Genomic DNA, 24,583 nt, shown 5'->3' with positions numbered 1-24,583 from the left:
TGTGAAAAATGGTAATGGACAGATCTGCCCAATTACTGAACATGTGCCCTCTCTGTCCCTGACCTCTAGCTATTCCACTTGACCTCCCAGCATGCTCTGTTTTAGACAGAAAGAGAAAATGTAAAATCTATTGAAAATCATCTATTTGTATTTCAATGTAAGGACAGGTTCCTAGTGCATTATGTGTCTCGCAAACATATTTAGTACCTTAAAAGTTAAGGTTGTAAAAAGACATAAAACTGAACACCTCTGCTTTATTGTTATTAATATGTTTTAATATAAAATGTTAAATATGTGTCATGTTTTATTAAACACATAAGCCACTGTAAATAAGATTCTCTCATAGCTTTAATGAACATGCAATGGACATCAAAATATTTTAACTGAAAAATGACTTACATTTTCTCAACAAGTCCAATTGTAAGTAATCAGAAGACTTGTAAAATGGAATATGACACACAAATTGCATTTATTACTTTTATAATACAGTACTTTTTGGACCTTTTCAAGCTTTAAAGTAAGGCACTATCCACTGCCATTGTTTTGCATAAGACTATTCCTTTAAGGGTCTGCATAATTTTTTAGAGCACTGTATATGAATGTTTAAGACCCATGTATACATGTACATGACTCATGCACATGTATGTAAATATTGGAGGAGTGCATGTGCTCCAGTGTTACCTGTGACCCTCAGTTTATCTGTGCCAATACTGATCTCCTCCTCATCAGCAGAGAAGAGAACTCTCTCTCCATCACTACTCCTCACCTCGAACTGCTGACACTTGGCCTCCACCATCTCTGCACCTACAGAAAGAGAGAGAGAATAAATAAGGCATTAAGACACAAGATTATATAAGCGTCCAGGTTGCTAAAGCTTGTAAAAGAATGTGTTGTGTCACATACTATGAACCACATGGTCAATTAACAACAACATGTTAACACAGATATCATGGTACCAATCATTCTGACCGACCAGGGAACACCTGGAATTATTGCCTTTTGTTGAAATATTGCCTTAAAAGTCATGAAAACAAATTATATTTATTGTGTATACATTCAATGTTTTTTTTTTGTTTTTTTTTTTGCAAAGAACTGAGAGGGGGGAAAATTATAATTTGAGATCACTTTCACATGTCCCAAAATTATTGGACATCATCTCTTCTGAAATACGAGAAAAAAATTTCAGTTAAGTTAGGACATGTGAAAGGGTTTCAAATTCAGGACAGTCCTGAAAAACAGCACAAAACCATCCAAAAAATACACAATCAACCACCTAATATGCAAAAACAGGCAAGTGAAGAAAGGTTGATGGTACAGTAAGACTGTAAGTGTTTTTTTCTTGTTCCCCAGTAAAACTATCCTTTAAAAAAAATACAGTTGAGAAGCAAAATAACATTAGATAACAGAGCCTTATTTTCAGAGAAATCTAACTAAACTGAATAAGATTTATAGTTAAAGTTTATTTTTACTTTCTTACATTATTATTCTTACATTAGACTATCTTATATTATCATGCTTCAATTAAATTGATCTTGTTTTAAGGATGTTTAGATGTTTTATTGTTTGTTTGTTTTTTTTTACTGTGAAACAAGTTTTTTTTTTCTACAGCATTCAAAGTCCAATCCAAATAATATCAACATAAATATTCATGTAAAAAAAGACAATAGACCTAATGGACACTTAAACATCATTATGCTGAAGCAAGATAATTAATTTGTTCATCTCATACAGAGAGCTTATGTGGAAGATGTAATCGAAACAGATCTTGGCTTTTATCACCAAGGACAACTCTGCCCCAAAACTATATGCACTGCCACTGAAATCTCGGCTGCTTTTGATCCACGGCCCCAAACAAAGTACACGGACACACGGACACACCCACCCACCCATCCACCCACACACACACACACACACACACCCACCCACACACCCACACCCTACCCCTAAACCTAACCCTCACAAAACACTTTCTGCATTTTGACATTTTCAAAAGAACATTGTTTAGTGTAAGCAATTTGAATTATTGGGACACTAGAAATGTCCTCATAAACCACATTTATAGCATAATACCCTTGTAATTACCAGTTTGTAGCCTAAAAAAATGTCCTGGTAAATCACCCAAACCCGTACACACACACACACTCTCACACACTCTCACACACACTCTCACACACACAGGACAATGGCTTCACTGACTATATTATTCATCACAGATATCATATCTTCCATGACTTAGGTGACCTTGGAAAGCAAACATTTTTTGTTTGCAGGCAGTGTGTGCACGTGTCCGGGATAAAGTAAACAACTCTTTTATCCTTAAGCTCACTCTCCTTTCCTCTACCATCCTCTCTTGTCTTTCCAACCCTCTTCATTGCCACCTATGGAAAAGATATTAGCACATGAATGCAGTCCACATCAATGACTCAGTTTAGCCTGTTCATTTTGCAATATATTTGAGCCAATATTCCAAAATGGTTGTTTTAATTATTCTATTTTGCTATTATTATTATTATTATTATTATTATTTTTTATATTTATGCCTTTATTTGAAAGTACATTAGACGATGACACAGGCCAGGTTCAAACCTGCCTTGGGGAGTAAATAACTAAATGTAGCAACTAACATGAAACATTTTTTTAGTAGTGTGACAGTAGCTCAGCTATTTTTACAATGTCGAAAGGTCTGGTGCCCAATGAATCAAATCCACTCATCTTTCATATGTAGCACTGTTAAACCCAAATAATTCAAATGAATCTGTTCTATATCTAACATATAAATGAACAGTCAAAATAAACAATGTACTTTTATTTACCGTTGAGAACTCCAATTCATTTTAGTGAGTCGGTTAGTTTAGATAGTTCATCTAAAAACTAGTTCACATAAATCATTAATCATACAGAAATCTTAGCACTGACCCTGCAGTTATATACTATAAAGTAGGGTGTGTTCTAGTTTCAGTAGTTTGTATTTAGTATAAATCTGTATGATTCATTTAATGTTTTCACCATATTTGTTTAATGTCACCCTAATTATATATAGATCTTCTGACTGCAGAATTAAATAGTATCATCTGATCATTATATATTAAAAATTATTTTCTTCAATAGCTTCAATGTAGCTACTACTTAGTGTAGATTATTTTATTTTTTATTTTTTTTAAAGAGTAGCTTGACTGTAGTTAAACTACTTTAAGTAATGAGTAGCTTGTAGATTGGGAAGCTATAGTTTCAAAGTAACCCGTGGCTTCTTCATGTTGCAAGCACATGTACAATCACTGTGACATGCCTCCAACAAAACAAGTTACTTTTGATCCTTCTTGTTATGATGAGATTTCAGGTTGTTTCTTCACACTGATGCAACACCAGTTTTTTGCAGTTTTAATGATATAAATGTTTAGGTTTTGAAAGAAGGAGATCCCCAGGTTTGCAGGAATGAATTCTTTTAACCGGCAGGAAGTCAAGTTTCCTGCTGGGCTGCTGCAGGTTTCAGCTTAAACATCTTTTTTCACAGACCTGAAGAAACCAATGTACAACACATCCTATGATCTAAAAGTTACCAAGTTCAATAAAAATGTGGTTTGTAAAATTTAGTGGAGGATGATTTTAAATATTAAAAAAGGAGCTATTCCTTATTTCAATGCTTTTTCTATTGTCTTAAAATTATGAAAATGTGATTTTATTTTTAAAATTTCATGATAAATTAAATGAAATGTTAAAGAAAGGACTAAGCGGAAAAAAAAAATGAATCTGAAGTAATTATGATGGTTAGGGATTAAATACGTGCTTGAGGATAAGGCAAGGCTAATTTTGATTATGCTGATGAGACCAAAGGGAGAGAATGCTAATAAAGTGTTAATTTATACTCTTATTTGATTAATCCTTTCTAGACCATATCACACTGCACAGTGGTGGCCAGAGATTAGTTCATAGATCCACTCAAGATCACAGAGGATGAGATGGAAACACACACCAAATAAATTGAAAGAAAAAAACAAAGGAAAAAGCTGAAAGAAAGCAAGGAAATAAGGAAGCAAGAAAGGAGTAAAAAATATTTTTCTTCCCTCTCACTCACTCACTCACTCACTCACTCACTCACTCACTCACTCACTCACTCACTCACTCACTCACTCACTCACTCACTCACTCACTCACTCACTCACTCACTCATTCCATTCCTTCCTTCCTTCCTTCCCCCTGCTTTTCCTCCCTGCTTTTCCTTCCTTCCTTCCCCCTTCTTTTCCTCCCTGATTTCCCTACCTGCTTTCCCTTCCTTCCTTCCTTCCCCCTGATTTCCCTACCTGCTTTTCCTTCCTTCCTTCCCCCTGATTTCCCTACCTGCTTTTTTCCCCTTCCTTCCCCCTGCTTTTCCTCCCTGATTTCCCTACCTGCTTTTTTCCCCCCTTCCTTCCTTCCTTCCTTCCTTCCTTCCTTCCATTCAAAAACTATTCAAATTCTTACCATTTTGTTGTCAATTAAAGCAAAAACACCCTTGTCAAAATCACTGTAATGCACAAGAATCGAATAGCTTATCGCTTGTATAACTCAGCAGCAACAGTGATGTGATAATACATATTTATAATATAATAAAGGGGAAACTGGGTTTCTTTGGCACACCGGGTTGGTTTTCATTCTGTGGTGAATGTCACTAGTGGACCAAATGTTTCAATAACCAAATAGACCTTTTCAAAGACTGTGATGACATATTTTGGCCTAACTTAACAGCTTATTTAACTGTTTTCCAATTAATTATTTAGATTATACATGCATTATCATTTGTGTTATATTACCCATGAATACATTGTTACAAAAGGCAACTCAGCTGCAATGGGGTTTCAAATTCAGCTGCTGAGGGAGTGACAGTAAATTTGGTATCTTTTTCTCTTCTGACTGTCATGACCAATCTCTATTTTTTCTCCTCTGGAAAAAAATAAATAAATAAAAAATAAAAAAATAAAAAATAATATATATATATATATATATATATATATATATATATATATATATATATATATATATATATATATATATATATAATTATTATTATTATTTTTTTTTAATTTTTTTTTTTTTAAAGAGTTGGAGTAAATGATAATATTTGTGGTCTCCCATTCACCACTATAGAAGCTTACCCCGCTAGCATACCAAACCAGAAAATGTGAAAATTGTCCACAAGGCACAAATGAAACCTTAAATTCTTAGATAATATCAGACACATTCAATTAAAATAAAAATAGGAATAAGAATTCATGACTTGGACAAGGACATCATCACTTTCATAAAGCCAGGCAGACTGCAACACCTCACAGATCTCCTCTCCGTCCACTCATGCACGTGATTTAAATGAGAAATGATATACGGCAGATATTAACGATCTGCTCTTGAATATTAATTGGTACAGCTTTACCCCTCATCAAAACTAAGGATTGATGATTAAGTGTTGTTTTGAGTTTAGAGGAAATGAAAGCTTTCTCTCGAATTGAAGTGGCAAGAATAAATGACCTTGCTGTGGATAAACAGATGTTGGGTTGAAATGAATAGATACTTACTTAATATGAATATTAATATGAAATCTTCTAAAGAAAACAAAAACATGTCATTTAATATTTTAACCCTGAGGTTCTGTTTGGCCATCTTGATAGCTCAACTTACCTAACATTCAAGAATCAGGTTAATTATTCATGACTTCTCCTAATCTCATGAGAACTTGTTATAAAAATAATTTTAACTTGGTAACACACATCAAACGTCCACCATGAAAGATGTTACACTACTTACATTTTGTAGGACTCAGAGACCTCATAAAACATGAATGAATGCAATGTATTTTCACGTACTTGTATTCTCTTCTGTAAACAGTAGTGCATTTCTGCCAGTAGTTTTACTTATTTATTTTTTTAAGTTAGTTAATTATTGTTATTATTGTTATTTATTTTTATTTTTTCCCTGAAACAGAAACAACCTTTCTATTCTGGACATAACAGTCAATAATTAAAAAAATAAAAATAAAATAAAATATTATGCTTGCTTGTGATACAACAGACAGCATGAATCTTCAATAACTAAGTGCATTGATCAGTCAAGGATTTTGAAGGTTTATAATTAAAATGCAATATAAAGGTGAAGTGACAAGGTGGTTCACTATTCAAGAGCATTCTTTACAGTACCCTGTAAGGCAAAATAATAATGTGCAGGATATATTCTGCTCTATTATCAAAAAAGATGCTGAAGGAACGCTGAATGCTGTATATATATATATAACACAGATATAATGCAGATGTTTTCACTCCCTTTGACCATATTGAGTAAACAACCTCTGCTGATGATGCAAGCCAAAGAAATGTCCATATCTGTCCCTCTATTTATTTTTGTAAAAAGGCATAAAAATGTAGGACCTTTAAAATAATAAATTACTCAAACCTTTAAAGGTACCTGTGTCACGAAAACAGCTTGCTGCATAAAAATGGAAAACTGAAAGTGTCAGAAAAAAAATTACAAATCAAGGAAATATAAATTATTTATCTGAACCTAATAACCATAATAAAAAAAATAAATAAAAAAAAAGGTAAAATGTAAATGTTGATCACCTGCATTAATCAGTGGGTGTGATTGCATGTGTCTGGGTGTGGTTTGGAACCAGTGTAAAGAGACAAATAATCAAAGTTGTCATAATTAGCATGTACAGTTATACACATTAATCTCCATACTGTACATCAATTAGTTATTTTCTCTCTCTCTCTCCAGATCCTTGGAAGACAGTGTTTATTCTCTCTGTCTTTAAGCAGCAATATGGCATTGCGAATGATGATATTCATCTGAAACTAGCTATTTATTCTGGCCAAATTACACAACATAAAACAGCATATTTAATTCCTAAATGTTCCATGACATGCATGCATACTTTGCCATTGTACTCTTACTTTGATTAATTTCTTGGAAAAAAATAACTGAAATCATTTGTTTTTTGGTGCCAAAGAATATCTCGGTTACGTACATAACCTTGTTTCCCTGAGGGGAACGAGATGCTACGTATGATCACTATGGGACACCGTCCAAGTGTCACGTGGTCTGAAGCCCTTATACAATCATGGCAATTTATTGGCTGATGGCGCTTAAGCGGCGCCCCCCCAGGGAGCTATGTCAAGGGCTCCATAAAGGTGCTCGCTTTCGCGCCATCGAGTCAGATTTTCTGCAAAAGGCATGAGCCTATGCAGCTGCAAGAGAGTATGGCCAGCTATGCAGCGTCCAATTACCGTCAGGGAACCAAGGTTACGTACGTAACCGAGATGTTCCCTTTCGTGGAACTGCGAGCTGCGTATGATCGCTCAAGGAATGAAATACATTCACGCGATGCGGACAGTAGCTGCCAACTGTCTAAGCCCATGTGGCAAGCATATAGTGGCGCACAAGCAGTAGGCTAGTGAATAGGGAAACACACATCTAGCCAAATCCCATGAGGATGCCATACTCTTTGTAGAATGGGCTCGAATACCAAAGGCAAAGGAAAACCGCATACTTTGTAAACACTCAAAATTGCATCAATAAGCCAATGAGACAGTCTTTGCTTGGACAATAAAACACTTCTGTTGCACACAAACAACTGCTCTGACAAAAACTCGCAGCACACAGACTGGGCAGAGCATATGTAACCTTTCATGCTCCTCCGACTCAAATGAGGGAGGAGAGAAAGGTCTGCAAGTGAAATGACGAAGAAATAACCTTGGGCAAATAGCCCAAACGAGGTCTTAACACAACCTTTGAACACCCTGGCGCAAAATCCATACACAAGGAACTGACCGACAGGGCATGCAAATCCAACTCTCTTAAACGATGCCAATGCCACTAGCAGTGCCATTTTGAGGTTTAAAAACATATCAGTAACTGTTATCAAGGGCTTGAATGGAGAACCCGAGAGTGCCTCTAAAACAACAGATAAATCCCATAAAGGAACGTGGATAGGACAAAAAGGTCTAAGCCTGTGTACCTAGTGCATAAAGTGAGAGACAAGAGAATGTCTACCAACAGAGACTCCATTGATAAGAGCATGTTCAGCCACTATAGGGGCAACAGACTCAAAATGCAGCTCCAAAAATTCTAGAACTGTACCGACAGGGCAGTGAACTGGATTTTCACTTCACGCTGTACACCAAGAAGCAAAAATATGCCACTTAAATGTATATAGCCTCCTCGGTGATGGAGCTCTAGCATTTAGAATGGTATCAACCACAGTGGGGGATAACCCGTTATTCAAAAGAGCGCCCATTGAGGAGCCACACCCATAACTTCAAGTCCAGCCAGGGTGCCAAATGCTGCCCTGTGCCTGAGAAAACCAAGGCATCTTTTCCAGGAGAGAGACCAGAGTCGAAAACCATACTTGAGATGGCCAATACAGTGACACTAACAGAAGCCAAATCCTATCCTCCCGAACCCTCTGTAGACCTGCATGCAGCAGACTGATTGGTGGAAACACGTAAAGGCGCGCTCTCGGTCACTGATGCGCCAGTGGATCGATGCCCAGTGGTGCCAGAGGCAAGAGAGAAACCCAGAGGGGACAGTGCGACGTCTCGCTCGAAGCGAATAGGTCTAATTCTGCTCTGCCAAACCTCCTCCAGATTTGTTCCATAATCTGAGGATATAATATTCATTCTCAGGGCATCAGACCCTGTCTAGACAGATCCGCCACCAAGTTCAACTGAACTGGAACATGTATGGCTCGTAGAGATAGTACATGATCCCGTGCCCACAGTAGAATGCGACGTGCCAGCCCTGGCGACTGATGTAGGACACCACCGTCCTGTTGTCCGACATGACTGTCCTGAATCTCCAGAAGGAAAAACCTTAACGCCAACAGCACCATAAGCATCTCCAGCCAGTTGATGTGCCAATATTACCGCTGGCCCATCCAGACTCCATAGGCTGGATGACCTTTGTGTACAGCAACCGAACCTGTGGAGGAGGTGTCTGTCGTTATCACCTTGCGGTGACACACCTGCCCCAACGGAATGCCCAACATCAGAAGGTGGGTCCATGGCAGCAGAGTTTGGTAGCACCCATGCATCACTCTGAAGGGACGAAGCGCATGCGTCAGTGGTTGAAGTCCCTTTGTGGTGTTCATCCAGCACTGAAAAAGCCTCGCATGCAACATGCCAAGGGGAATGACAGTGGATGCCATGATCATGAGCACCAAAAGCCTGTGAAATGTTCTCACAGGGAGAACACGTCACACTTTGAACATTGCTAGACACTGGCGTAATGACAGAATGCGAGCTGGAGACAGGCACGCCAGCATCACCTGCATGTTCAGCTCCACACCTAGAAACAGTGTCTGAAGCCCTGGCAACAGGACGCTCTTGTCTAGGTTTACACTCAGCCCTAGATTGCTCAAATGGCTGAGAACAACTTCTTGATGTTGGGCAGCCAAAGTTTCCGAGTGAGCTAACACCAAACACAACTTTGAGTGTTTGAGGCGTGAAGAACGGTGAACTTGATTCGATAGTGAACTCTGCTTCATCAATAAATACTTTAGCAGGCTTCGGCTGGGCAAAAGTATGGTTCTCTGAAAGCCGCTGATCCGAACCCCAAGCACTTGTCTGTGAGATGCGATACATGTGGGGGGAGCATTTGCTAACCTCGATTCATAGGAGGCACAAAGTCCGTTGTCTTTCACCCTCACAAAAGCATTGCCTTGACCAACTCGGTCCCCAGCGCGAGCCGTGGGGGGGAAAAAAATCAAGGGAAAGTTCAAACAGAGCCAGTGAACTCAAAGACATTCCTTAACACGATGCTCTTGGTTGGACTGCAAAACCATCATGTGTAGATCCAACAGCTGTCTGTAAAGAGCGACATCCAAGCCGCCATCGAAAAATCGAGCAGAGATAGCAGTGCACATCTCTTCTCTCGCAGAATGTGTGAACCACGAAGCGGGCGAAAGATGCGTGTTGGTTCGCCATCACTCAGTTGGGGTATATTCTCTTATCCCTCGTTCTGCAGTCAGGCTCACCGGTCCATGCATGATCCCCTCCACCACGAGCAGCATTTTGAACGGGAAGGGGAGAGAGAGGCAGAGAATGACACAGAAAAAGACAATAGGGACAAAGGGGCCCATTTTGTTTGCTTAACGTCCAATGACGAATTCTCTCATACAACATTTTTTAATGGCGATGGCTCACGACGTGCAAGGTCTCTTGCACACATTATTTGTCAGAAAATGGCCGCCGAGCTAGGCCTCAGAGCATGTCCAACGAGACACGCTTTCACTCAGGGGGAGGGCAACAAACACGAGGAGGATTCCGATGTCCATTCGCACTCCTATCTTTTCAGACACAAAGCCGAAATCCCAAACGGCTTCAGCACAACAGAGCTCGTGGTGAGAAATTGTGATCCTCGATGAAGCACTATTGTCCTCATCGGTCCCCTGTAATATTTTGAAAAGAACACATTGAAATTGCTCTGAAATTTACGCTGTGTCAACGACATTCTTACGTGTTTGCCACTCAAAAGGGAGAAAAATAATCCTCGTACCACGGGCTTAGACAATTCGTGCACTGAAGAACAGAAAATCTGACTTGATGGCATGACAGCAAGCACCTTTATGGAGTCCATGACGTAGCTCCCTAGGGGGCATTGCTTAAGCGCCATCAGCCAATAAATTGGTGTGATTGTATAAGGGCTTCAGACCACGTGACACCCGGACGGTGTCCCATAGCGATCATACGCAGCTCGAGTTCCACGAAAGGGAACTCTTAATTAGTGACTCCCACATGATTTTCAAGCAGTTTGAGGCAGGAGTTTTGAAATTTTCAGGCAGTCCTTTTAAATTGTATTCCCCTATGCCCTGCAGTCGATGCAATGAAATAAAAACGCTTGATATAATATTAAATTGAGCTTTCCTTGAAGGCACTGACTTTGAAAATACCTTAATAACTTTGTGTGAACTGAATAGAAATGATCAATGATTTATTTGTATTTTTTTCCCCCTTTAACTGCCTAAATCCTTTTTGCACCAAAAAAGCAAAATACTCCATGAAATCAAAATTGGAGTTTTGTGGCTTTTAGTTCATGTTAGTTTTGAGGACACTTACATGCTAGTGTTTTTGTAAGAGTTGATAAAATCAACTTTCAGCAGATACATGCATTTACAATATACAGTCCTTCTCTTTTGTGAAAAAGAACTGAAAATCTTGTGCTTGTTCATTTTGTCCAACATAATTCTCTCTAGAATGACAATGTATCTTCCACTAGAAGAGCCCTACAATATCTCCTGCCCCATCTACCTGTTTCAATAATACCTCAACACTTGGTTGCCAAGTCGCAGTACTGTTGGTTGCTAGTAGGTGTTCCTATTTGACTGCAGTGCCTGTACAATGAGGCACTGCCTGGGCTCCACTATCTGCACTACCACTGGTAGCTACTGCATCACATTTCTGCTGTTTTGCCTCAAGTCACCTCAAATCCCCAACTGTCATTGAAAATGGATGACTTAAGACACTTTGTTACTGCAAGTCACTGTGTAATTTGTCATATCAATGTAAAGTAGTGAGTAGCAATGTAGAAGTTTTAATCCAAAGCGACTTGCACAGCACATAGTACAGGGACAATTCCCCTAAAGCAGGGCCGCAGCAAGGAACTCTGGTGTTCTTTCTGTTTTGAGTGATTAATTGAACCAAAAGTGTCGTTCATGACCGAAACAAGTCTTAATCACTTATTAAAATGTGCATTTCTACAAATCTTTTAAGAGACTTCAGCATAGTGTTTAAAGGGAAAGTTCACACAAAAAATTAATAAAATAAATTATCCTCCCTGCCAAGTAGGGGGTGGTATGCATTAAGAAAAATAAATGGTAAAAACAAAAGAAGAAGAATGTAGAAGTGAAAGTGAACATTTATAGAAGAAAAAAAAGACATAAATATTGATCAGTTGTTCACCCACACCTATAATATCACTTCTGAAGATATGGATTTAACCAGTTGAGTCATATGGATTACTTTTATGCTGCCTTTATTTTTCTAAAAATCCTTATTTGTGTTCTTCAGAAGAAAGAAAGTCATACACATCTGGGATGGCATGAGGGTTAGTAAATGGTAAGAGGATTTCGGTGAACTATCCCTTTAAGCATCATTAGCATATACCCATATGACAACGAAGAATATCTATCATTTTGTGAACTGCTGAGCATGAGTTTTTTCAAGTTATACAATGAAGACAACAATACCCTAAAACAATTATAAATAATTGTTTGTCATAGTAATGTCATCAGTCACTTTTACAATTCACCTGAACCTTTCTTTTGTTGAATGAGATTGCTGAACTGAACAAACAACTTGGCTCCTCTCGTTCAGTCGATCAGCAGATCCTTGTTCATGAATGAGAATTTTCGTTCAGACTCAAATCAATGACTAGTGAAGGGCCGTATTCGTTCAGTGGATGCTCCTTCACAGCCCGCACTACGATGCCATTGGCTTGCACTACAGTCAGTCTTTAAAGGCAGGACAAAGCCACACAAATGGAATTTGCATGTCGAAAATGCTCTAAATTGCTTAGAAATAGTTCAGTATCTTAATAATGATTTAAAGCGTTTTATTTTTTTCTACATTCTGACAAGTACTGTTTGACTTTTACCAAGACAGATATAGGACAACAAAGCCTATTTAGCTACACTCTGCACCAAAGTACAACATCCATTTGTAATTAATGTAATTTTAACTGCATGGTCTTGTCATCTTTACACATTCATAAATTGGGGATGACTGTATGTTTTGTGCATATTATCTTTCCTTCTCAGCATTTCGACTTTTTCTCTCCCTGCAAGTGACTTGCAATCCAAACTGAACAAATTACTTGACTTGCCTACTCTCGTTCAATCATTCAGCAGATACTTATACATTCATTTTGTTCACGAATGAGTGTACCAGTACATTCTGCTTGTGCATGAACAAGACTCATCTCGTTTAGACTCAAATGACTAACTGGCTCAGTGAAGGGCGTATTCGTTTAGTGGGTCAAACCAATAATATGCTCCTTCACATCGCACACTGAAACACTATTCTAGTCTTTACAGGCAAGAGAAGTACCATGCTTCAAATTAGAGCTCATTGGCTTAGAAAGGGTGAGATTTAATTGAACTAGAAATATGAGTCAATGCAAACGATTAATTCAAAACCATTGACTTGAACGAAACATCACTATTGGTTACCAACCCAGAACTTTAACCACCACAATGCACCCCCTTAAAGTATGTAGAAAGTCACATCTGATGTTGGCATTTGTGCGCATGTGTGCATGCACCCTCTAAGTCCCTACTATCACACGTCTCTTCCTGTTGTCCTTGGCCCCCCTCCAGAGCATGTTTTTGTCCTCGCTCATGTCCTCTCTGTCACCCAGCGCTAATTAAATCATCTCCCATTCTCCCAAAAGTGAGAAGCCATTTATTATGCAGTCCACACTTATAAAAATGAAAAGTCAATAAGATGATGGGGGGAAAAGAAGACGCTTTGTTCCCCCGGTGTCCTCTCAGTTGCTTGGCCTCTCGAGGAGGCGTTTGGACAAGAGGCGAGCTCACAGCTGGAGTCGGAGCGTGAGAACAGCCCGTGCACAAAAGATTTCCCTGTCCCTGGTTTCAATCAACCATGCAAGGAACTTGTGGTAAACAGCAGAGCATGTAGGATGGAGGGATGGAGAGAGAGAATGAAAACTAGATCTGACAGCACAAGCTTGAAACTGCTTGATACTGCATCATCTGGCATCAACAATCAAGCCACGCTCCAAATCACTGAGATCAAATTTTTCCCCATTCTGATGGTTTATGTGAACATTAACTGAAGCTCCTGACCCGTATCTGCATGATTTTATGCACTGCACTGCTGCCACATGATTGGATGATTAGATAATTGCATGGATGATTGTTGGTACCAGACGGGCCAGTTTGAGTACTTCTGTAACTGCTGATCTCCTGGGATTTTCACACACAACAGTCTCTAGAGTTTACTCCGAATTGTTCCAAATTCCTACCGTCTGTAAGCTGTTAGTGTCTTAATGACCGTTCCACAGGTGCATGTTCATAAATTGTTTATGGTTCATTGAACAAGCATGGAAAACATTGTTTAAACCCTTTACAATAAAGATCTGTAAAGTTATTTGGATTTTTACAAAATTATCTTTAAAATACAGTCCTGAAAAAGGGATGTTTCTTTGTTTTGCTGAGTTTACAATGATACATAGTAGCTTAATAAAAAGCATTATTTACCTTCAAATGTTTTTACTAATACATTTTTGTGAATGAACAAGGTGTGCAAGGCTACTTCACTGATTTATATTTGAAACCCTAGCCTAGTTGAGTATTGCATAATACTACATTATTGCTGTGAAAAACATCAGGTTTATTATGATATAATGCGGAATTATCATTATTATTCTGATTATTAGATTTGGATTATACAAAAGTCATATATTTCTGTCCTGTTTACTTCACCTCCACCTGGGGCTTTTATTTTGACACCAAAAGTGCTGTTGTATTTACTTCAACTTCACAAGGAATTTTTATTTCCACACAGAAAGGGCAATGTGTATTTGACAGTTAACAATGTTCTGCATTTCCTGAAATGCTGTAATCTCCTCCTTTTCTGTCATATGGTGATGCATTTGTAGATTCGTATAATATCTTGTAGCAGTTACTAATGTTTGGAATTGCACGAATGCTTGAACCTGCTTTACTTTGATTTCAAAATGCATGTGAACTGATCTGAGAGCGCCGCCATGCGCATGCACACAGATCAGTGTGTCTGTTCTGAATCACACACAGACTGTGTTTATCTGTCTTTAAAACACAGCCTTTCCTGGATTAATAATCACATATGACTAACTCGCCATTTTTATGTTATTTTGATTAATTGTGCAGCCCTGAAGGATCGTGAAATTAGTCTACTGATGCGGTCTTTATGAAACTTAATGGCCAAATGAAAGCACATTCAAATCATTATGATATTCACGATATTGGTCAATTTTATATCATCAGCAAAATTATCTCAATTACTGTATATCATTAATATTCGATATATCGCCCAGCCCTATAGAGTATAACTATTAAGATCTAGAAATCTCCATGACTTTTAATATTGTATTAATTTCCATGACTTTTCTAGGTCTGGAAAACACACATGCAATTTAAATATCCCGTGATAGTTCCATACTTTTCATGGCCGTGAGATCTTTTCTGACCACCATTTTCTTGAAGAACATAATTCTGGAGGTTCACAAGGTGAAGATGCCTTAAAAAGGTCATCCTTAAGCCAGGAAGACAATGACAGACTACCGCTCTCAAACATTAAGTGACTCCCTTAAAATGAACACAGGATGAAATCATTTTCACAGTCCTCCCCGCTCCTTGCTCACCACAACACAATGATGCATCAATCATCTGAACTTATGGGACATATTATAAAAACAGAGACCTCTGCACTCCTGGGCCAAGCTATCAGAGGACAACCCAGTTCTCTTGATCTCTGCACCTCAATTTCTGTTTGAAGATTAATATTCTTGCAGTGAATGAGTTCAGGGACAGAGAAACAGAAGAAAGGGAAAGTAGGGAACAACAGTGAACAAAGGTGAGGATGCTTAAGGAGTTAATCCTTAACATAAAATTCATTAAATGTTCTGACAATGTCGAGAGCAGTGGTAGCCTGAGGGCAATGGCCCCACAGACTCGTGTGTAATGTCAAAACAGATATAGAGGGCACTTTGGCTTGAGAACTTTGTGACTACAAATAGATAATCAAGTAAATTTAATGTCTACCCATGGGCTTGTAATAAATAAATCTCCATCCATGGGACAAAAATAGTTTGATGCGCAATTATTTTTTTTATTTTTATTTTTACCATTTATCACAATACAGGCCATAATAGTCAGAAAATACTTGCTGCATCTTTACAGCAAATAGAACAGAGCTATCTAGCCAGTATTCCGAATCGGATTACTCAGTATCTAAAAGCAGATCCTATAATACTAATGTTAAATAATAAAGACTCATACAGTTCTGTCCGTGAATACAGTTTATCCTTGCTTAAAAGACCAGCATGAATTTCCATGCAGGTTTATGCTGGTTCTATGCTGATCTAGCTGGTGGACCAGCAAAGTCATGCTGTTCACCAGCAACACCAGCATGATCTTTCTGATGAAGCTGGTCGATTAAAGAAGTATTGTTGGTTAAGCCGGATGGGAACATCAGCACACCAGCATCCCATGCTGCATCCCATGAAACACAACATACAGAATGTAGTCAACCAGAATGACCTTCACCATAATGCTTGCTGCCATGGTAAATAAACAAGTTACATGTGGAGCCTGCCTGCAAAATCACCACCAGGTGGTGCACAAGGACATGTTCTTTTCCACGTTTGTTAAGTAAGAACAATATTTGCTTTGAGGCATTCGGCTCTCGTCTACTGAATTTCTATGATTATAGCACCACTTAGCAGTTTAGAGCAGCATATGCATAATTGCTGCAGCACCCACGGTGGTAAAATGGCTTTTCAAGGGTGCATTTCCCATAAAACAGCGTAACTCAGGGCCAACCACCACATCTGATGCCTAGTTGGAGAAATTAGATAGCTAGTCACAACAATCGAATAGATGTCAAATTATAATAGTTCATTCACATGGATAGCAAAAGCCTTTACATGCACTGGTAAGCAGATGCAGCACTGTGCTGCAAGAGTAGGGTTGCCCTCTTACATCACACTACATGACATAAAAACATTCACACTCTTCAATTACTTCAGTTACTATTGTAAAGTGTCCTTGAGCTCTGGAAAGGCGCTATATAAATTAAACTTATTATTATTATTATTATTCAAAAACCAATAAGAATGATGCTTATGTATTTACATAGAAACCAGTGTGTTTAAATGCTTTCTCTTAATCCCGTAAATGACGTAAAGAAAATGGTGTTTGTGTAACCGGTCCTGCTCAACCCGTTCCAAGCGGGATTCAAACCAGCATCAGCCAGCATGGGAGCAGGCCAAGCTATCAAGAAGGCTAAAGGCTATAGCCTCTAGCATCAGTCATTAGTGCACCTCTTGAGGCCAGTGGAGTGAGGTTTACACATACTGCACAGCTATCACGTACCAGCTGGCTCCAATTACACGCACCCCCCCAAGCCTCACTCTCATCTGGGTTACGGCACCACTGTAACTGGTCCTGCTTGACCCACTCCGAGTGGCATTCGAACTGGTGTCAGCCGGCATGGGAGGCGGGTGTGCTAACGAGGAGGCTAAAGGCTACAGCCTCTAACGTCAGTTGCTTGTCCGCCTCTTGAGGCCAGGGGAGTGAGGTTTACACACACGGCACAGCTACAGTTACATTTGCAATCACATGACGTTTCTGAACGCCATTTTCTTCAAAAACCACAGAATAAGCCAGAACAAGTACATGAAAAAAAGTTGACAAATTAAAGAACATATATATATATATATATATATATATATATATAAAGATATGATGTTGGCATTGAAAACTAACAAGAAACTATGTTTCTAACCACAAGTGGAGAGCTGTAGTTCCAACTGCACAACTTTGCATTGGTGCTTGTGAATGTTCCTTGGAAATATAATTTCAGGAAAGACCAAATCTTTGAACTACTGTATGTTGGTAACAATGGAAATACTGTCCCCAAGCATGGATGCTGAGAAAGCAATAATGCTGACCCATCATTGGATAAACTAGCTTTGTGACAGGGTTTTGTAATTAGCTAACCCAGCAAGACTTTCTTGGTCGAGATGTTTTACCAGACAGGTCTTCTTTGCTGCCTGATAACAATACAGCCTGAATTGTAGATCACATGTGTGTGGTCATTGTCTTCTCTGTTCTCTTGTGTACAGCAGAGATGTGATCTGATATCTTTCCAGACCTAGTCCATGAACAGAAAGTGGTGGAAAGCATCTAGACATCTACTTGCTTTAGGGGTGGTTGCTTAAGTTCTGATCTACTGTAGCAACTAGCTAGAGTCAGGTAGCTCCTTCAATTTACACAAACACAAACATAAACACTCTGCCTTGCATACCCTCGGTGAAAAATAAAATAAAATAAAAAATGACAAGGGAAGAGGATTCACTTGAAAACACTAGAAATCTCCAGAAAGCCCCATGGCTGCTTTGAGATAAGAGCAGTAATTGATCATCTCAACTGGCCCCAGAATGCAATGCTTCAACCAAAAACTAAAACACAAGCCTGAAGAGTTAGCGCATTGTTGTTATGTACAGCAAGAAAACTGGCAAAAGAGAAAAGTTCACTCTGATCTACCTTAAATTAAAATATAATAAATATTATTTATATAATATTTTTTTAAGAAATTCTAGGCCAAAAGCCTTTTAGCATCTTATTGACTAAAAATGCCATTAAGGTAATTAAGTATAAAACACTACAATAATTTTTCTGCTTGCTGGAAATCTTCTAACAATGATGAATTTTGGAATAGATGGCACAAAGAGTCTTTCCCCCATTCAAATTTAATTTACTTCTTTAGTGTGAGTGTGCAGATGCCAGTTAGGAGTACAATTAAGTTATGATCAAGAGAAAAATGAAATTTGATATAAAGAGACTTCAGTTTTGTAGGGCAAAACATTTGGAGTTCAAAACATGGGAATATTGCAGTAACAGAATGAATAGAGTGAAGAATCAATGTGTATGAAAAACAATAAATGAAATACCCCTCTGTGAAATGAGATTGTGTGAACTCAGGTGGCATATCCATAAAAATAGAGTAGGTTTTAAAAAATGCCACTCACCCACAGTGAGCTGTCCTGTCAGCTGGCCAAGGTTATTTCTTGCATTTACAGTCACATTGCGGTCTGACTGTAGGATCAAAGGACTGTCCTGCAATACACAGAAAAGAAAGAATCTGGTTATGGGTGCATAATGAAAAAAGTTAATGATGCACTGCATAATGTTTGGGATGTTAAATATGTTCTCCTAGTATAATGTAAGGAATTAAATAACAAAAATATGGCTGTATCAAAACATTACTCTGTTTGAGCATCCAGACAAGTCTGACACAGCAGCATTGGCTCATCTAATGGCATAAGTTCAAGGCAAGACTAGCTGTTTTGATACCAAGGGAAGACAAGGGGACTGATAGAGAAATCATTTTGAAATCAGTTACTATTTTTGCAATTATATTTTTTACCACTCAGATTTTTGAAGTGCAATTTTTAAATGCAACTTCCAAAAAAAAAAAAAAAAAAAAATTTAAATATAAAATAATAATAATATTTTGTAAGTATTAAAATAATAAAAAAATATATATTTATAAAAATACAATTGAATCACTCTGTAAAAAAAAAAAATAAGTGAAATAATCTGTATCTTTTAAAATTAAGATAACTGATCCATGAGAGGAAAGGAGAGGGCAGAGGAAGATACCTGTGAAGGAAACCTCAAAAAAAAAAAAAAAAAAAAAAAGAAAAATAATAATACATATATACCGGCGGAGGCTTAGAAGACAATAGTAGGATAATGTATTCAGCATGATGCTATTTGATATCCTATGGTGCATGAAGGGTGTTCCAAAAGGAAAGCAACTTAATTATGCTTTCTTCTCTTTTTGGTTAAATTCTTAGCAGAGAAGGCAATCCCAAGTTGATTGTTGATTATATAAACATTAATAAACAAACATTATATTTATAAAGTAGATAAATTGACATTTAATTAAATTCTGAAAAGTATCTATACAAATTGTTCCATGTAATAAATATAATTTCACCCACTATTTATGTCCGTTGTGTTTTTATTCTCATAAGATTATTGCATCGTTATCTTAGCAAAATGTTAACGTCAAACTCTGTTGAAAGAGTCGAGTCTTCCGTACTAAGCAATATCTGCATGGCACACAGAGTTGCTGCCTATGTAATGTGAGACACATCCCAGTAGTCAGACATGTCTAGCACGTCCAGATATAAAAAAAGAAAATCAGTGCAGACGGACACAAAAACGTGTTGGTGTAAATGGCCCCTTAGAAGGCAGCTTACTAGGTTTTGGAACACATCCTTTGTGTGTGTGTAAATGCGCTTTGGCTGGCAGGAGTGTGTATATGTGTGTTTATGCATGCAAGGGTGCATGCTGTGGATCACTGGAGCCAGTGTCCTCTCTGTTCTGTGCAGCTCTGATCCAACTGACCTGGACATTCCCTCCCACATCAGAGCCTCTGCTGTAACACAAGCCCCACTAAACACACACACACTGTACTGCTTTCATATGATGAATTTTAAATGAATGAAATAATGCATTCAGATTCATGAGGGTATAAAATTCTGAAATCATCTCATCGTGTATAACTAATGAACTGGCCATGGAGACGGTGTTAGGATCCATGTGAAAGAAGTTTATTAGAGAACACAATCAGTATCAGTATTCGGGAGAGGGACGGGTCCAATATGCCTTTGGCGGCTACCCATGATCTCTCCTCTGGTCCGTAGCCTTTCCAGTCCACCAAGTATTGCATCTGGCTCCTTCGTCGTCTTGAGTCCATGATCTCTCTGACCATATACGCTGGGGCTCCATCTACCTCCAATAGAGGCAGAGGCTCGGAATCCATGTTTCCAGAGCCAGGTGGACGGGATTCAGCAAGAACACATGGAAGGAAGGAGAGGTGCGGTAGTTAGCAGGAAGCTCTAAATGGTAAGTAACCGGGTTTATTTGACAGATAATTCTGAAAGGACCCACATACCATGGACTGAGCTTCCTGCAGGGTAGCCGCAACTTGAGATCCCTTGTAGACAACCAGACCCTCTGTCCTGGCTGTTAGTTGGGATGGGGGTGCCTCCGTTGGTCAGCCTGGAAGTGTTGTGCTCGGACCGCTCGCTGTAGCTGGACATGTGCGCTGTCCCACACCCTCTCACTTCGCCTAATCCAATAGTCCACCGCTGGCACCGTAGAAGGTTCTCCTGACCAAGGGAATATCGGGGGTTGGTAGCCCAGCACGCATTGGAAGGGGGTTAGTCCTGTAGATGTATGGGTGAGGGAATTCTGTGCATATTCGGCCTAGAGCAGGAAATCGCTCCACTTCTCCTGTTCACGGCTACAATAGCTCCAAAGATATCTGCCAGTCTCCTGGTTTAAATGTTCCACCTGTCCATTGGCTTGAGTGTGATAGCCAGAGGTGAGACTCACATTCATGTCCAGTTGCTTGCAGAACATCTGCCAAACTCGGGACGTGAACTGTGGACCTCGATCGGACACGATGTCCTCTGGTAATACATAGACTCTAAATACTTGGTGGAACAAAGCATTAGTGGTTTCCATGGCAGTGGGTAAACCCTTGAGAGGGACAAGTCTACATGATTTTGAAAAATCGATCAATTATTACCAGAATGGTAGTGTATCCATTGGAGTTTGGCATGTCTGTGACAAACTCAATGGACAGGTGGGACCATGGTCTTTAAGGTATTGGTAGTGGTTGGAGTAACCCTGTGGGCAGTTCTCTGGGGTTCTTGGATTGGGCACACACCTGACAAGACCTCATATAGTTAGTAACATCATGAACCAAAGATGGCCACCAGAAGGAATTACGTACCAGGGTAATATTTCTTTGAATGCCAGGGTGTCCTGTGCTCAAGGAAGTGTGGACCCATTGGATAGTTCTCTGATGCAGAGCTTGTGGTACGTAGTGCTTGGTTGTGGGGCAGTTAGGTGGTGACAGTTCATGCTGTTGTGCTCGTTGTATTTCCTCCATGATATCCCAACTAATCGGTGCAATGATGGCAGATGGTGGCAGGATGAATCCAGGATGAGGTTGGACGTGGGGTGGATCATTTCTACATGAAAGTGCATCTGCCTTGCTGTTCTTGCTGCCAGGATAGTAAATGACTGTAAAATTAAACCTGGTGAAAAACAGTGACCATCGGGCTTGTGGGTTCAATCTCTTGGCTGCCTTGATATTTTCAAGATTCTTGTGATCCGTGATAACTTGAAATGGGTGGACTGTCCCCTCTAACCAGTGACGCCATTCTTCGAGTGCTGCCTTCATAGAAAGTAATTCCTTGTTTCCCCACATCATAGTTTCATTCTGTGGAATTTAACTTTCTGGAGAAGAAGGCACATGTGTAAAGCTTGCCTGGGGTACCATGACGTTGTGACAGGACTGCTCCAATCCCACAATCTGAAGTGTCTTCAACGATGAAGGGAAGATTGGGGTCGGGATGTTTCAGTATAGGAGCAGTCATGAAGCTTGATTTGAGGGAGATGAAGGCTTGGTATGTGGCGTCGCTCCATGGCAACTTGTTTGGCTTACCCTTGAGCAAAGACGTGAGTGGTGCTGCAATTATACTGTAGTTTCTGATGAAATGGCAATAGAAGTTTGCAAAGCCCAGGAACCGCTATTGTTCCTTGAGTGTGGAAGTTCGAGGCCATTCGGTAACTGCGGTTATCTTAGAGACTTCCATCTCCACACCTTGGTGACTGATATTGTTGCTTAGGAATGTAGTATGAGAGGTATGAAACTCACATTTCTCTGTCTTGAGACAAAGCTGGTGTTTCTGGAGACGTGATAGGACCGTCTTGACATGCTGCCTCTTGTCTTGAGAGTAGATAAGGATGTTGTCAATGTAGGCCACCACACAATGATTCAATAAGTCTCTGAAAATCTCATTGATAAATGACTGGAAAACAGAGGGGGCATTAGCAAGTCCATATGGCATGACCAAATATTCATAGTGCCCCTTGGTGGTGATGAATGCAGTTTTCCACTCATCTCCCTCTCAGATCCTGATAAGGTTATAAGCATTTCTTAGATCAAGCTTGGTGTATATCTTTGCCTCACAGAGTTGTTCAAGGGCTGAGGGGATAAGTGGCAGTGGGTAACGGTACTTAGTGGTGACAGTGTTCAGGCCTCGATAATCAATACATGGATGGAGACCACCATCTTCTCCATGGAAAATAAGCCTGCAGCTGCTGGGGAGGTGGAGGGAAGGATTTAACCAGAGGCAAGGACCACCTCGATGTAATTTTCCATGGCGAGGGTCTCAGGGCATGACAACAGGTAGGCCTTGCTTCTCGGTGGGGCCGTATTGGAAAGAAGTTCAATGGTGCAGTCCCATGGATGATGAGGAGGAAGTTGTGTAGCTTTGACCTTACTAAACACATCATGGAACACTGCATATTCCTCGGGTGTCATGGGTTTTCTTTGTGACTCAGGATTTTCCACACTGGTAGTAAGATAAGGCATGGAAACAGCAACATGGAGACAATGTTCATGACAGTAACTTGACCATTGCGTGAGCTCACCTTGGTTCCAGGATATAGATGGGTCGTGGACGGCCAGCCAAGGATGACCCAGGATAAGAGCATGCTTGGGTGAGTTGATGACATATAGTGAAATGTTCTCCACATGAAATAGTCCAATCTTGATGGTTATAGGAACGGTCTGTTGGGTTATACCAGTACCAATAGGAGCGTTGTCAATAGTGGTGATTTTGATCGTTGGGAAGCATTGAATGGTGGGTATATTGAGCTCTTGGATGATCTCTTAATTAATGAGATTCACAGCAGCCCCAGAATCCACTAATGCTGAAAAACATCTTGCAAGATCACCAATGGAAACCTCTGCTGGCAACAAAAACCTGTGAAAGGTGGGTGATACAAAGTTCAGGGTACTCACATGCTGCATTGATTTCATGGAACTTGATTTCTTGTGTGGGCATGCAGCACAGAGATGACCTGGTAAACCACAGTAGTAGCAAAGCTTTTCGTTCTGTCGACGTTGGCGTACTTCCATAGACACTGAGACTGTAGAATTAGAGGTGGAGAGAAACTGAGGCCATGGAGTATTCCGAAGTAGGTTAACCATCTTGAGAGTCATGGTTATGATTTCAGAAAGAGTAGTACCCTCACCCTTGCATGTCAGTTCTGCCCTGAGTTTTAGGTTAAGCCCTTCATGGAAAACAGTCTTCAGAGCGACATTGTTCCACCCACTCTGAGCCGCTGGTGTCCTGAACAGAACTGCATAATCCACTGCAGATTTAAGACCTTGGCATAGATGAAGCAGCTGAACAGAGATATCTTGACCACCTGCTGGATACTTGAAAACTTTGTGGATTTGTTGAACGAAGTAGTCAAACAAGACGTGGATTTGAGGATCTTTGTCCCAAACAGCGGCAGCCCAATCAAGTGCTTTACCGGTAAGCAGTGACATCATAAAGGCACATTTCTTGGCATCATGATTAAATGATTAAGTTTGATTGTAAAAATAGCCTTTGCATTGTCGTAAAAAAACCCAGCACTTTTCAGCAGAGCCATCAAACTTATCAGGGAGAGTAAAGCTTACCGGTTCAGCATGGGGAGCTAGCAGTGAGTGAATGTAACGTCAAACATTCGTTGGCAGCTCGTAAGTTGTTCAGCTGGTCTTGATAACCCTTTAAAACCTTGCACTGGTGTGCGAATGCGGCCTGGAGCTGTGAGACTTCAGCTGGATCCATGGTAGGCAAAGTATTCTGTAATGAACTGGCCATGGAGATGGTGTTAGGATCCATATGCAGGAAGTTTATTAGAGAACACAAGCAAACAATCCAAATCGGCAGGCAGATAGATGTAGTCGGTAAGCAG

At 39.6% G+C, this 24,583-nt stretch overlaps 1 protein-coding gene across 1 annotated transcript in view; it reads right to left on the bottom strand.

The window, feature by feature from the left end:
- The window catches only part of LOC127445291 (zeta-sarcoglycan-like), a 419,585-nt gene that overhangs the window by 70,088 nt on the left and 324,914 nt on the right, over positions 1–24,583 (bottom strand). The window contains exons 4-5 of the mRNA XM_051705268.1: positions 18,775–18,862; positions 682–804 (exon numbers count right to left, since the gene is read on the bottom strand). Of these exons, the coding sequence (XP_051561228.1) occupies positions 682–804; positions 18,775–18,862 (211 nt within the window). The remainder of the gene's footprint in view (positions 1–681; positions 805–18,774; positions 18,863–24,583) is intronic.

This window comes from Myxocyprinus asiaticus, chromosome 8 (genome assembly GCF_019703515.2).
Source record: "Myxocyprinus asiaticus isolate MX2 ecotype Aquarium Trade chromosome 8, UBuf_Myxa_2, whole genome shotgun sequence".
Classification (NCBI taxonomy): Eukaryota; Metazoa; Chordata; class Actinopteri; order Cypriniformes; family Catostomidae; genus Myxocyprinus; species Myxocyprinus asiaticus.
Note: the sequence above shows the minus strand (reverse complement) of the source record. Positions and strands in the feature narration are given on the sequence as shown.